Genomic DNA, 15480 nt, shown 5'->3' with positions numbered 1-15480 from the left:
TGACAGGATGAGGGCAATAATTCTAGCACCAGACCTCCTGTGTAAATCTAAACTGGTAACCTGTAAAGGCTTTTTAAGCATCGCCTATGGAGATTTGTTTTGGAGCCGCTCCACTGACTTAAGAAATATTGTGTGACATGCTAGGTATCTCTTTACTCGGCGTAACATCATCTTTTATATTTTACAAAACAAAAAAACTGGGTATTATACTATGCTTATGTGCATTAAAATTGATTAAAGAGTATGTTTTTCCAAAGAATTGCTTTGGAAAAACCGCTGTGCAAATACATAAAAAATTGCAGCGCCCACCATCTCTAGGAGTCCTGCTTAAAAAATATATATAATGTTTGGGGGCTCTAAGCAATTTTCTTGCAAAAAATTATGATTTTTCATATAGGAGAGAAAGGTCAGAATTGGCCTGGGTGTCAAGCGGTTAAAGGATGAATCCACCCAAAAGTTTTCCAGAGATGCAGTGCTATTTTATCTTCCCAGACAGCAGCCATGAATTATGCTGAACAGACACAATTACTGGGTTCTTAAAATGTTTCATTATTTATCTGTAGATACTAATAAAATAGATTCTATAAATAGCTAATAATTCATATTTACGGCCATATAATTCTCAAAATGTAAAAAAGTCACCTCACAATAAGACAATTCCCATTACAAGGTAAGGAGACCTGCAGTAAATGAGGCATGTCTGGCTAATATGGCTTGGGAACAATGTATAGGAATCCAAGCAGAGAGAGACTCTGGCGTCTGCAAGGCGACTCTTAGCAACCATCCTACAACTCCCAGAAGACGCAGCCAAACTACAAGTAAAGAAGAGAAGTAAGAAGGAGGAGGTAACGGAGACATGAGAGCCAGATTCCAGGGGGTCGCTGCTTACCCCAACAAGACTCCAGCTGATGTAAGTAATAATCAGTAGAGAATATCTATAAAAGTAATAATTCTGGTCACAAGACAGCATAAAAAAGATATGGGAGGGGGTGGGGGTTGGGAGTGCTAAAACCATCAGTTCTGCAGATCACATCTCAGATCTACAAGCCATCGTCAATTACAACCGTGTCACATTTTAACAATATTTAAAAGCTTAATTCTGTGGTCTTCAATCAATTCATACCACTTGGGGAGTTTGTCTGCCCTGTGTTTGTGCCGTTTTCCTTTGGGAGATTCAGTATTCTCCCACAATCCAAAATATCCTGAAAGGAATCAGCTCCTGCCAAATCTTACCACACAATGTGTCCCTGGGACTGTACAGGCTGAGGCAGCTTTGTAAAAGATTATGGATCACTCACATTGTGTGCAGTGCCATCATAACATCAGACAATGCAATGACTGTGCTACGCAAATTACAACATTCTCTCTAACATGTAAGAACAGTTACAGCTTTTTCACAGAAAAAGGCATTTAATGTATTTTATCATTTGGACTCTGTGCTGGGCATGTTCTATGCATCTTGCATATTTATTGTATGGGATTTCTAAGCATTTTATATACTGAATTTTGAAGTAATCTGCTATACTGTCTTGTCCCTAGTCAGGAACTCTGAACGTCCATGCATTTTACACATATTTAATTCACAAGAAACCCTTGGAAAGTGCAGCACTTGTGAATGGGGCCAGTTCAGTACATTGTATTGCTAGCTGTCTGGAAGCATGCCCGCGATCGGAAATGCAGAAGTATATTGGACACAGACGTAATGTGTATAAGCCCCATTGCTTTACCCTCCCATATTCCAAGAGTAAAACCCATAGAGGCTGACAGCACACTATACCGTGCTGAACATCACAACCTGTCCTGTCTGACAGGTATACATAAAATAAATATTCAGCCTTCACATTAACATGTGATAAGAGCACGGGTTTGGGAAGAATCAAAATTGTTTGCAAGTCTCAGGTACCTTGTGACTTCTTGTCCATCTAGCGCTGCCAGCTGACTGATGCAAACAATGAAACTATAGTGTGTGAAAAATAAAGGGTAGTTTAATGTGGCTGACACTAAAAGGCAGGTTGAGCGTTCAAAAGAAGCTGTTATATACGAACCTAAAGCAGTGCATTGTACAACCTCATAAAGCAATGTAGAAATCACGATTATGTCTTACCTTCAAGCTATCTTTGCCAAATAGTGAGCAGTGGAAGCCAGTTTGTTGAGGCTTCTATTTAAATCTCTGCCACTATCATACAGAGTCAGGGTTTCTGGATACTGCAGAAATTTTTTTCAAAATGTTTGTCCAAAGAATAGATTTAGTAATAAATTGTAACAAAGATCAGGATATTGACAGAGCAGGAGCAAACTCAAACTACTGTATATATAGATGCTTTTTGATTGGGTACAAGTTGACCTTAAATTCTTTCAGAACAACAAAATGTTGTATGCTCCAAGAACTCTAAGGGCCAGTGTTGACAGGCTTTGTAGGGCAAAGACAGCATGACTTTTTACATCAGTTTAAGAAACTTCTGAGATCATTCAGAATTCATTGCAGATGCAGTTGACTTGTATTTGTTTAGCATCAGATGCTTTTACATTTGTATAGATTTGTATAGAGAAAGACATTATGTAGAGAACAAAGGCTCATCAACACAGATCCTAATGCATGGGATATCTGAAAAAATGAAGATGAGCAGATTCAATGATGGTTATGGATAGGCAAAGTCAATGCACTGTTTATTAAAAAAATAACTGTTTCTGCTGTGCCCTGTTGGGTGGCATAGGAACTATTCTGTTTGGATGGAACATTTTTTTCCATTGCTCAGGGAGACATCTTGGCACTATTTGGCTCTCCAAAGAGGGTATATAGAAAGAGAAGCTCTCTGTTGTCTACCAAGACATAAGGAATAAACCTCTGCCAGAAGAAATACAGTAAAGTGGCTAAATGGTTAGCACTTCCACCTGGCAGTACTAGGGTCGTTGGTTTGAGAGAGAGAGAGAGAGAGAGAGAGAGAGAGAGAGGGGGGGGGGGAGGGGGAGAGAGATGGGGAGACAAAGAGATGGGGGGAGAGAGATGGGGGGAGAAAGAGATGGGGAAGAGAGAGAAGGGAAGAGAGAGGTGGGGAGGAAGAGAGAGAGGGAAGGAAGAGAGAGAGAGCGGGAGAGAGATAGAGAGAGAGGGGGAGAGAGCGGGGGGAGAGAGAGCGCGGGGGGGGGGAGAGGGGGGAGGAAGAGAGAGAGGAAGGAAGAGAGAGAGCGGGAGAAAGAGAGAGCGAGGGAGAGAATGGAGAGGAAGAGAGAGAGGGGGGAAGAGAGCAGGGGGAGAGAGAGCGAGGGGAGGGGGGAGAGAGCGAGGGGAGGGGGGAGCGAGGGAGGGGGAGAGAGAGGGGGGAGAAAGTGAGAGAGGGGGGAGAAAGTGAGAGAGCGCGGGGGAGGGAGAGAGAGCGCGGGGGGAGGGAGAAAGAGAGCGTGGGGGGAGGGGGAGAGAGAGAGAAAGAGACTTGGTGGCTGTGCTGACCTGTGAAGGGTCTCAGAGCAATTAAGCTGCCATTCACACACTGGCTGTATAAGGATGTCAGGGTGAGCTGATTCCTGATACATAATTTAGTGGCATATTAGCCACCTCTCCATCACCCTTCACCAGCCACAGCTCAGGTGTCAACCTCCTCCCCATCTCCAGTTACCTGGTTAAATTATGTGAAGGCACAACTCTTCTCTAAGTCGATAAAGATATAGTAAAGGGAACATGTCACAAGCTACTATTGTTAATATATACATCTGAAAAATAGGAATTTCAACTTACCTGTAAAACCCATTTCCTGAAGTATAGTAATGGATCTTAGTCTTAAACTATATGTCATATGAAGCTACTTTCAGGTGATTGGACACTAACAAAAGAAAAACCAACAGAAACATTCCCTATATAACACCGTCCACCCCTCCTCCTAGCCTTAGTTTTGTAGCAAGCAATAGAAAGATCATAAAAATATCTGTAGAGCAGGGTTTCTCAACTTTTTTTTCAATCAAGGTACCCTTCAAAATTATGCACATTCTGGAGGCACCCCATTCTACAATGCAAAAAACTAAACTACTCTTTTTATAGAACAGAGCAACAGCAACACACGGTGGGCACCCAAAATGAGTCATTCATCCAAATACACCTTTACACACTGGTACTGACTAGAATTGCAATGTTTCTCTCTCTAACTTAGCTAATGTGACCCCAGTGCTGATGGGAAGGGACAAACCAAGATACTGTGCAGGCACCAGACCTCTTTAGCAATCAATTATGTCATTGGTTGCTAGGGCGCTGGCAGCTGGAAGGTTTTAATGGTGCACAATGAAAACCTGTGGGTTTGTGTAACTAAAAGGCATGCTTGATCCACTCACTTGCATGTATACAATTTTGGGCAATTTGCCAAGGCACCCCTGAAATAGCTTGAAGGTAACCTGGATAAAAAAGCCTTCTCTAGGGAAAAAAATGTTACTAGTAAATCAAAAATCCTATTTTATTAATTGTACGGAACAACACACAAGTTACTATCCAAAAGCAGTTCAACTGGGGGGTGGGTAACACAGCAAACACTAATAGGCCCATGTAACAAACGGGTGAAGAACTCAAAGAGCAGCTTGCAACCCTTACACTAAAAATTAGTATCAGAGGAGGTCTGAACATCCACCTGGTAGAACATGACAAACATGAACAAAGATCAGGTGGCAGCCTGAGAAACAAATGTCTAAGGCCTCATGCACGCAGGGCATCTGCTTAGCCTCTCTGAACCCCAGACAGGAAATGAGCTGCTTAAAAACCCACCTAATGTTGCGTACTGCACAAGCATTTGGGTGTTCCTGGATTCTGTTGGCCAGAATATTAATTTACTTTGGCCACTGCAATACATCAACACTCAAACGCTAGATGCGTCTAGTGTTTACGCGCATTCAATGCTTTTTATGCTCTTCAGCTTCCTTCCTGAACTTGTCTTTGGTGGGGTCTTTTTTTCAGCCTGTAAATGCTCCTCTTCTAATATGGCTGTAAATTCCTATGTGTGCATGAACACACAGGCTTTCATAAAGGTGCTTTTACGGGCTGAAAAATAAAGCCAAAAGCCTGTAAAAACAGATTTTTTTAAGCCAGAGTGCATAATGCCCAATGCTGAAAAGTCCATGAAGCACTAACAGATCTGGTAAAGTGCATCTGGACACGGAGGGAAGCAATCCTACACCATAGACTTGCATGCTGCCTTGTCTTATCCACGTAGAAGTAGGAAGTCCACTGCTGGAACCTTCATCCTGGTTCAGCCCTCCACAGTGACCATACCCCTAAAGGGGCCTTTAGGACCAACCTTCATCTCTGGCACCCTTCAGTTAGCTAAACAAGATGCCCCACGTGTCAAAGTAAGCGCTCATGCAGGATCCAGTGCCCTAAGGGACTTTACAGATTAGCCACACTTTTTCCATGCAATGGGGTCCAGGTAGTTACTCAAAGGTACAACCGAGGAGTCCAGTGAACCGGAAGCTGCAGAAAGGAGCTGCTGTGGATACGTTGCAGCCAGGAATCTTGGTAGAGGAATATTCTTAGAAAAAAAAAACCTCTATAGGAAAGAGGTAAGCATCTCTCTGTGCACTAGCAAACAACAAGGCTAGCTGGAATTAGGAGGGGCTATATTGGTAGATATCTCTGCAACCTTTTTTGTCAGTGTCCAGTCACCTGAAGGTAGCCACATACAACCTAGTTGTAATGATTTGGATGGGTGTCCCAATACTTTTGTCAATATAGTGTGTGCACATACACACACGTGCACACGCACACACACACACACACCTTGCAGATTCTGATGAACTGAAAGCATTTTACTTTCTTTGAGCAAATACCCCACAGAATATACTTCTGTATTATAGACATACTGGTGGCTAGAGCAGCTGGTGGAAAAAGCCTCTGGAACTATGGCCCCTCTGCCATGTACCTACCTGAAATGCACCTCCATGATAATGGATACTGTCAACTTCAGCATTAACTACTCCATCCCCTTCATTCCCAACCTGCTGAGGACTCCTCAAGAATGTTCCAACCCTGCCGCAGCAAAGATCACCTCGCAGTCGCAACAATCCTTCAAAAGTACCTATCAGGTAATTATACATAACCAGTTCTTACTTGGAAAAAGCCCAAGTCCAGCCAAAACTTAATTTGGTTGTGTATTGGGGGGGTGTCAAATAATTTGCCAGGTTTATTTGGTGTCTGTGTCCGCACCAAGGAGATTATGCTCAATTCATGTCCGGTACCAAGGTGTGCCAAATGATGGGAAATTTCTCAGATGGAAACAAAAGCATTTTCATTTAGAAGAGTGAGAGACAAGATTTGTCTGAAGTTGGGTATCTCTAATCTTTATAAGGAATGTACACTGTGGGGTGAGAATAACTAAAACTATTAAAACTGTAGCATGCAAAATCTGGTGCAGCTCTAAATAGAAACCAATCAGCTTCCAGCTTCTATTGTAAAAACGTAATTGAACAAGCTGAAGCTAGAAACTGATTGGCTACCATGCATAGCTGCACCAAATTCTGAATGCTCTAGTTTAAAGTAGCCCCCCTCAATTCTGATGTAATTTTAACTATTGTTTATTGTCATTATGTCTGTGGATGCTACTCACGGTTAGATTTGGACAGATATACAGTGGGGCAAAAAAGTATTTAGTCAGCCACCAATTGTGCAAGTTCTCCCACTTAAAAAGATGAGAGAGGCCTGTAATTGGCATCATAGGTAGACCTCAACTATGAGAGACAAAATGAGAAAAAAAATCCAGACAATCACATTGGCGGATTTGGAAAGAATTTATTTGAAAATTATGGTGGAAAATAAGTATTTGGTCAATATCAAAAGTTCATCTCAATACTTTGTTATATATCCTTTGTTGGCAATGACAGAGGTCAGACGTTTCCTGTAAGTCTTCACAAGGTTGGCACACCCTGTTGCTGGTATGTTGGCCCATTCCTCCATGCAGATCTCCTCTAGAGCAGTGATATTTTGGGGCTGTCGCTGGGCAACACGGACTTTCAACTCCCTCCAAAGGTTTTCTATGGGGTTGAGATCTGGAGACTGGCTAGGCCACTCCAGGACCTTGAAATGCTTCTTACGAAGCCACTCCTTTGTTGCCCGGGCGGTATGTTTGGGATCATTGTCATGTTGGAAGACCCAGCCATGTTTCATCTTCAATGTCCTTGCTGATGGAAGGAGGTTTGCACTCAAAATCTCACGATACATGGCCCCATTCATTCTGTCCTGTACATGGATCAATCGTCCTGGTCCCTTTGCAGAGAAACAGCCCCAAAGCATGATGTTGCCACCCCCATGCTTCACCGTAGGTATGGTGTTCTTTGGATGCAACTCAGCATTCTCTCTCCTCCAAACACAATGAGTTGTGTTTCTACCAAACAGTTCTATTTTGGTTTCATCTGACCATATGACATTCTCCCAATCCTCTTCTGGATCATCCAAATGCTCTCTAGCAAACTTCAGACGGGCCCGGACATGTACTGGCTTAAGCAGGGGGACACGTCTGGCACTGCAGGATCTGAGTCCCTGGTGGCGTAGTGTGTTACTGATGGTAGCCTTTGTTACGTTGGTCCCAGCTCTTTGCAGGTCATTCACTAAGTCCCCCCGTGTGGTCCTGGGATTTTTGCTCACCGTTCTTGTGATCATTTTGACCCCCACGGGGGGGGGGGGGGGGGAGATCTTGTGTGGAGCCCCAGATTGAAGGAGATTATCAGTGGTCTTGTATGTCTTCCATTTTCTAATTATTGCTCCCACAGTTGATTTGTTCACACCAAGCTGCTTGCCTTTTGCAGATTCAGTCTTCCCAGCCTGGTGCAGGTCTACAATTTTGTTTCTGGTGTCCTTCGACAGCTCTTTGGTCTTCACCATAGTGGAGTTTGGAGTGTGACTGTTTAAGGTTGTGGACAGGTGTCTTTTATACTGATAACAAGTTCAAACAGGTGCCATTGATACAGGTAATGAGTGCAGGACAGAGGAGCCTCTTAAAGAAGAAGGTACAGGTCTGTGAGAGCCAGAAATCTTGCTTGTTTGCAGGTGACCAAATACTTATTTTCCACCATAATTTGCAAATAAATTCTTTCCAATTCAGCCAATGTGATTGTCTGGATTTTTTTTCTCATTTTGTCTCTCATAGTTGAGGTCTACCTATGATGCCAATTACAGGCCTCTCTCATCTTTTTAAGTGGGAGAATTTGCACAATTGGTGGCTGACTAAATACTTTTTTTCCCCACTGTATAAGGCATAAAGCTGCTGTCTCTTGCACTATATCTTATTTACTTTTTTTTGTAAATTAAATATTAGATCAAAAGTCAAATAAAGACATGAAAACTTTCACAAATTCCTCTGTAAATAATATTAGGACCTTTTTGCCAGCCTTGTAGCAGTTTATGACTATGGTAGTGGTTCTTTAATTATACATTTGGCAGGAATTTAAAATATACACTGAACATGTAGATAAATAACAACTTACATTGGGACTAACTGTGCATAATGGCAAATTCACAAGCCCTATCCTCCTGCTGATGTTCTTGACACAGAGAGCGCAGCCTCAGTAGCAATGGATACAATTCTGATAGTGGAGAGGAGAGAGTAAATATTAGTCAAATCTAGTTATTGACTGTCATTTTCTGTTATTTGCTTAATCACAGCTCATGTAATATAAACATACTTTACAAAAGTACAGATTAACAAAAGGCCAAACCTTCTAAATTGAGGTGCTTTTTTTGGGCACTAATGAGTTGAATCCCCACTGGTTTCTTATATCTCTTAGAGTCCTTGTTCTCTCACAGCTGTAACAGGGTTATTTATTATACATGGAGAATCAACTGGGGAATGAAGACAGCATTACTTTGGAAGTCTGGGTGCCATCCAATTTAAAAGTGGCAACATGGATTTGGTATTTATAACACACAGTGCAAACAATATATCAGTTGTGAATTTGCTCTGACATTCCTGCAATATGTTTAGGTCGCACAGTCCAGTTTCGGCCATTATAAAACGTCACCTCAAATGCTCAACAGACGTTCCAATGTTAAGATGATCCTGCAGTATTTGGGTACCGGATTCTCCATCACGAATGAGATGATCAATCCTAAAGATGAAGTCAGCATGTTTCAACAGATCTGCGGTGGAGAGAGCGTCTGTGTATTCAAGGGTTATCTGAGCCCTGGAGGTAAGTCCTCACCGATGTGGGGAGCAACAAATTGTGAACAGTGATGAGAATTCAGGGGGGTAAGTCGAAGCAGCACAAATGACAGATACAGAGAGGGAAGTCCACAATCAATGGTGAGCAAAGGAGGTAACTGTCCATCAGCGATGAGCCCAAGAGGTAAGCCCATGCCAGCAGCAAGGGTAAATGCCCATCAATGCAGGGCCTGGAAGAGGTAATTCCCTTATTGTGCTAGGTATATGGGGGAGTAGTCTTTGGTGGATATCTAAAGGGCCTTAAATTCCAGCTCCCTTTCTTAGTTTATTAAGGAAATATCTGATCCCATAATGGGAAGGTGACAAGAAAGATAACAGTACACTTTGTAAACTGCCTCGGTAAATATGGTGAGCTCCTCTTAGTAAAGAGTTCACCATATGCCGATGCAGCATGCAGACGGGCATCATCTTGTTGTTCTCAATGTGTCTGATGAGCGAGTATTGAACATAACCAGCACCTGCAAACATTGTGGTCACTCGGCTGGTATAACAGATTGGGGCATTTGAGCAGTATCTATTTAATTTGGGTTTTGGTCTACCAAATAAGTACACTTTGTAAAATTAGATTACACCAGTAGAGAATTTACGTTGTGTGTTGTATTCTGCATTCAAGAGAGGTTTCAGATGGTCTCTCGCCGCCATTATGGCTATCCATTCAGCGCCAGCATCTACATCAATGGACTCATTACAGCCCGAATCAGCTCATGTTGTGAATATCGGTACCGTGTGGGATTTCAGCAGGGAAGACATGGCTGTTTTCGAATCACTGAGCTTAGCGGAGGAAAACCATGCTACAGGTACAGGGAAGAAAACAATACTGTGGTAAGGAAGATGTTATTTCATAGATGGGGCCTCCCTTCCCTGGAACATTTTTTTTTTTTTATCTGGGTCACCAGGGGTTTACCAACTCTAAAGGAAAAAAAAAAACTTAAAACTGAAAGACAGCTATATTCTATTTTATTCTATTCATTTTTTATTATATTCCTTTATTTTCTATTTTATGCTTTATTTTCTATTCTATTCAATTCTATTTTGTTTTATTCTATTCTTTTCCAAATTCAAATTTTGGAAGACCACTATATTCTAATACACATAGTCTTTGAAGGAAATTAGCAATAGTAAGCAATATGTATACATTTCGAATTTGCTCTTGAATTCGATTCAGTTTTCGATTCGATTTTGGATCAGTTTTTGGATGAAATGTAATTTCATTATTTCAGATTCATTTAAATTCATTACTATTGTAATTCGGATACATCAGTCTCTGAATAACAAATTTTGTCCGAATTTGGATTCGAAATGAACTGCACATGTCTACTTAACAGAGGTCTAAAAATTAAAGGGGCTTGCACAGCAATAACAGGACTGCTGTCACCACACAAACTGATGTCAGGAGCAACAGTCAAATTTATAACAGAGGTGCAGTCATTCTTTGCCTGCTCACTAGCTCAAAAAGAACAAGAAAAAACTGATTCTCGGGGGACAACTAATAAAAAGGGGGCTTAAAGTATATCATAAAAAAATTGATTTCTTGGTAATTTTTCCAAGAGTGAAAGTCAAAACCTGCTTGGCTATTTCAGAGAGCAGCACAATTTTTGTTCCAGTCTAGTATTAGTAAATCAGCCACATCAGCCTGACCAGGGTGAAACAGTCAACAGTCTGTGTCTTCCAGGTGTGGAATCCTTGACGATCAGACGAAGAAAATACAAGGTGATCACTCAGTGAGCAGCACATGTGAAGAGTCTGTTTGGCAACCAGGAAATGGGTAACACTAACTTTCACACCAGGACCAGGGGGTTCTATAGCACAGAGGGCTCTAGACACTAGAGGGCGATAAATAAAATGAAAATTCTCTCTACCTTAATATAAAAAGCAATAATGGCCTTACATGATTGTAGAATTCAGCCACTGCCGCTAGCCAATTTTCATTGAGTATTGAGAAAGATCCTTCTGCTGACTCAGTGCAGCAGTATCCCTATGCACCAGAGGGAGTTTCTTACCTCTAAGTCACTTGGGAGTATATCTGGCACAAGAGTTGTAGAAAAGAACCTTCAGACAACTCCATCTGCAAGTGCTAAACATGAAATCGATAGTGTATATTTACCCAATTTAAAACAAATACATTATTGTTTAATTTATCTTCTATTATTGAACATAAAGACTATACACAAAATAACACTATACATTCCTGCAGGTGGACTACTGGGTAGCCTAAAGCTGGCCATACATTATAAAATTTTCTTATTCAATTTCCTTTAGAATTACTTTCAACTATGTAGTGTAAGGGCCTGCCTGATTGAATACAAATTGAAAGTGCTTAGGTTTAACCTCATATTATAGGACTATGGTAAATCTAGAGGAACATTGTACATGAAAATTGTATAATGTATGGCCAGCCCTGCATATTGTTTTACGACGACCCTGAAGTAAAAGTTACATTTCAGGGGAACAAAGAGGTAAAACAGAAGGTGTGTGCTAAGAAGATTGTGTGCCATCACATGACCTACACAATATAAATATAAGCACCTTTTGTTACTAAAGGAGAAGTAACATGCAGATATAACAAAATAAGTTTAGTGCCATTTATAATTTATTAGATATTTTTAATACTTGAGGAATGAGTTCTTAAATTTTTTTAATTAAATACTTATCTACTTTTGCTCTCAGTTTCTGAGACCACGAACAAGACAAAGAAGACCTCAGAAGATACGCAGCCAATCACATCTCATGGCCTATTATCCACTATGCTCAGCACACAGCCCCGCCTCCAAAAGAGGAAGGTGAAGAAAAAGAAAAGGCGGCCTCCACAGAATGAGTCAGAATCAGAGGAGGAGAATAAACTGCGCAGTAATTATCCCAAACATAGAAGACCACCAGTGAGGGGTAAGACCTGGCACAGCCCTATACCCCAGCAACAAAACTTATGAAAAGGTTTACATTACAGCTCTCTCAGTAATAAGAAATAGATACAAACTAAAAAGCTAATAGCATAGATGAACTTGATTCTGGGCGCAAGGAAACATGGGGAGTCTGAAATGTATTCTTTTCTTTATACCTTCCACTCTTCACAAATATAGATTTTACTAAATCCCAAAGCAGCGTACATTTTTGGAAATTTGGACCCTTATTAGTAGAGTTGGCTGTATAATTGTCAATTGTAATTTATTATAATTCAGGAATGCACCCTCCACCATGGATCACAGATGCCCCAGTATAACCATAAATAGTCAGATCTGAATCTAGAGGTGTCAGACCAGCAAAAGACTGTATCAGGTTGCTATGCACTATTACACTTGAGATTATATGAAGCCTTTATATTACAGATTCCAGAAGAGGCCAGCAACCTGCCTCACCTGCACAGAGGAATGCCAGCACAGGAAAGCATGATAAGATGGCCAAATTGTGTAAATGTCACATGACACACCCTACCAGCAAAGACACAGCTGAAACCCCTGCAGACAAGGAAAATAAATTAGCGTCACCATCACCAAGATCAGCAGATTTCATGGGGGATTACATTCAACGTCAACATCAAACTGCAAGACAAGAACATGCAAAGTCAGCAGTGACAATACAACCATGGATTACCAGGATAGATCACCACAATGGTAGCAGAATACAGAGAGAGGATTCCAGTGAGTAATGCCATTTGTGGGAATGGGGTATTTACTGTGCCACTTGTTCCAACAGTAACCAATCAGAACAGTAGCAGAACTACCAGGGTCACAAAGGTCGCACTTGTGACCAGGCCCTGGTGTTCCTCCACTGTGGGGGGGCCCCAAGACAGCCATGTCTGGAGCGGTGTTAATAGACATTTTTCTCCAGTCTGTAGGTGGATTTCAAATCTCCAGACTGCTACACCAGCTGAGTGGGCAGTGACAGCTCATTACCCACAGCAGTAGGTGCAGCGAGGACTGGGGAATGGGGGGGTTGTGAGGGTGTAGGATATTTGTTCACCATTTCATTTTACAGTAGGTAATAGCGAGAACTCCTGTCAGTTTTCTTTTGTGTTGTGCCTATCTGGAAGTATTCCCTGCACTTATGTTCCGAAAAGACACAATAAGAAGCAAAATAAGTCTTTTCAAACTGAGACGATAACTCCTCTTAGATAATGAACGTGTCCCTATTGGAATATTTTCCCCGTATTCCAGTTTCAGTGACAGATGTAATATAGCTTTTGCACACCCAAAGGAATATTATTTGTGTAAACCCAATAAAGGCTATTAAGACCATTTCTAGCCCCAAAAATAATTTTAATGTTAATAGAGCAGGAAAGGATTAAACAGCCTCCTCAGTTGTCTGTATTAGAGAGTTTTCCTTTTTATTCTCCAGATATAAAAGTGACGACACAGACAAAAACATTTACAGTGAGGAAGAGTTGAAACTTCTGACAATGTTTTTATTGCTTTCTGTGGTTTTCTGTCCCTGTGACAGTTGTTCCCTCTTTTTTGTATATGTATCTCAGACAGGAAGTGAGGGTAGAAATAGAGATCTGACAAATGTGTAAGTTTTTTCCACTGCATCCAAAGCTAAAAAAAATAACTGGATTTAAATAAACAGTTAGAAACTTGTATTAAAATATTTCTGCTTTTAGAATATTATACATCCACTCTAGTATGTGGCATCTCATTGTCCCCATTTCTTTGTGCAGACATGTCCAGTAGGAGGAGATAAATAGCTGAGTAAAATTAGATCTGCATTCAAAGCAGGCAAGCATGCTTTATTTATTTGTTGCTGGCAGCCAGCATCTCCCAGCTCCTGGAGAACTGCAATACCCGCAGCAGCTGGAGAGCAGGATATTGTTGAGTCTTGAACCAAGTGTGTATTACATGAAAATAAAATGCTGCTTAAATCTCAGTGCTGTATTTACTGCAAGTATCTGGTTACACAACTAATACTTTTAAATGTACAAGCTCTAGGAAGTGGAGTGTCTGCATTTACAGCCTTAAGCTGGCCATACACTGTTAGTTTTTTTCATTCAACCAAAAACGGTTTCCTCCATCCAATCAAGGTGAATGGAGGAATCACCCCTTCTGAGAAATTTTATTCTGACATTGGGACACCCTGCTGACAGAATACACTGATCAGCCACTGCACCCGACCATAAACAGCCACTAATTGACAAAAGTCTTCCTGCATGTCCCTTTTGACAGAAGTTGATTTACTGATCAAACAGGGACAGCCACATACTGATCGAAATTTGTCTGGTCCCTGTGTATGGCTAGCTTTACACATATACCTGCAATAAGTTTTTCTTGTGACACCTTTCCCTTCTGCAGGATGTGGAGCAGCCACTTCATGGATCAAAGATCTCCTGTCACTTCCATCTCAAGGAGGCTGAAAAAGAGCTGGTAGAATGCATCGGCTGCACAGCACTTTGCACCAAGCCAGGACAAGAGGCCTAAATATGCAAATTACACAAAAACATGAAATATTAAAGTAGAACTATTGCCTTCCATTACATGGAAATATTTGCTGCAGCATTTAATTAAAAGTGTATCTACAATCATTATTTTAGTTCCCCTATGTACCACAAATAACTGGTAAGCCTGCTAGTGGAGTCAGTCCACCTAATGCAGCTTTATGTGATGGTGTGGTAACAATGTTGCACTGCTCGTGAATTTAGAGCAGAGTTCTCACTCATGTAGGCTGTGCCTGTTTGTATTACAGTGGTATAAAAAGATGTTGCGAGAGGGGCATGGCTATCAGCATCTTCGCTGTTGATTCACAAGCCTGTAGCTTGTCAATCAACATCTGGCTACACCTAGTCCTACCCAATACTTTAGGGAGCGACAGCTACAGTCAGGTCCATAAATATTGGGACATCGACATAATTCTAACATTTTTGGCTCTATACACCACCACAATAGATTTGAAGTGAAACGAACATTAAGTGCTTTAAGTGCAGACTGTCAGCTTTAATTTGAGGGTATTTACATCCAAGCCAGGTGAACGGTGTAGGAATTACAACAGTTTGCATATGTGCCTCCCACTTGTTAAGGGACCAAAAGTAATGGAACAGAATAATAATCATAAATCAAACTTTCACTTTTTAATACTTGGTTGCAAATCCTTTGCAGTCAATTACAGCTTGAAATCTGGAATGCATAGACATCACCAGATGCTGGGTTTCATCCCTGGTGATGCTCTGTCAGGCCTCTACTGCAACTGTCTTCAGTTCCTGCTTGTTCTTGGGGCATTTTCCCTTCAGTTTTGTCTTCAGCAAGTGAAATGCATGCTCAATCGGATTCAGGTCAGGTGATTGACTTGGCCATTGCATAACATTCCACTTCTT

General features: G+C 41.2%; 1 protein-coding gene across 1 annotated transcript in view; it reads left to right on the top strand.

Annotated features, from left to right (window-relative positions):
• Positions 1-757: 757 nt before the first annotated feature.
• The window catches only part of LOC149456323 (uncharacterized), a 52795-nt gene continuing 38072 nt past the window's right edge, over positions 758-15480 (top strand). The window contains exons 1-7 of the mRNA XM_089685168.1: positions 758-910; positions 5830-6057; positions 8949-9153; positions 9799-10235; positions 10734-10857; positions 11853-12068; positions 12509-12820. Coding sequence (XP_089541294.1) covers positions 857-910; positions 5830-6057; positions 8949-9153; positions 9799-10235; positions 10734-10857; positions 11853-12068; positions 12509-12820 — 1576 coding nt within the window. The 5' untranslated portion in view covers positions 758-856. The remainder of the gene's footprint in view (positions 911-5829; positions 6058-8948; positions 9154-9798; positions 10236-10733; positions 10858-11852; positions 12069-12508; positions 12821-15480) is intronic.

Source organism: Staurois parvus, unplaced genomic scaffold (assembly GCF_062004578.1).
Source record: "Staurois parvus isolate SC_StPar_1 unplaced genomic scaffold, SC_StPar_1.0 ptg000365l, whole genome shotgun sequence".
Classification (NCBI taxonomy): Eukaryota; Metazoa; Chordata; class Amphibia; order Anura; family Ranidae; genus Staurois; species Staurois parvus.
This window is presented reverse-complemented; position numbering and strand designations above follow the sequence as displayed.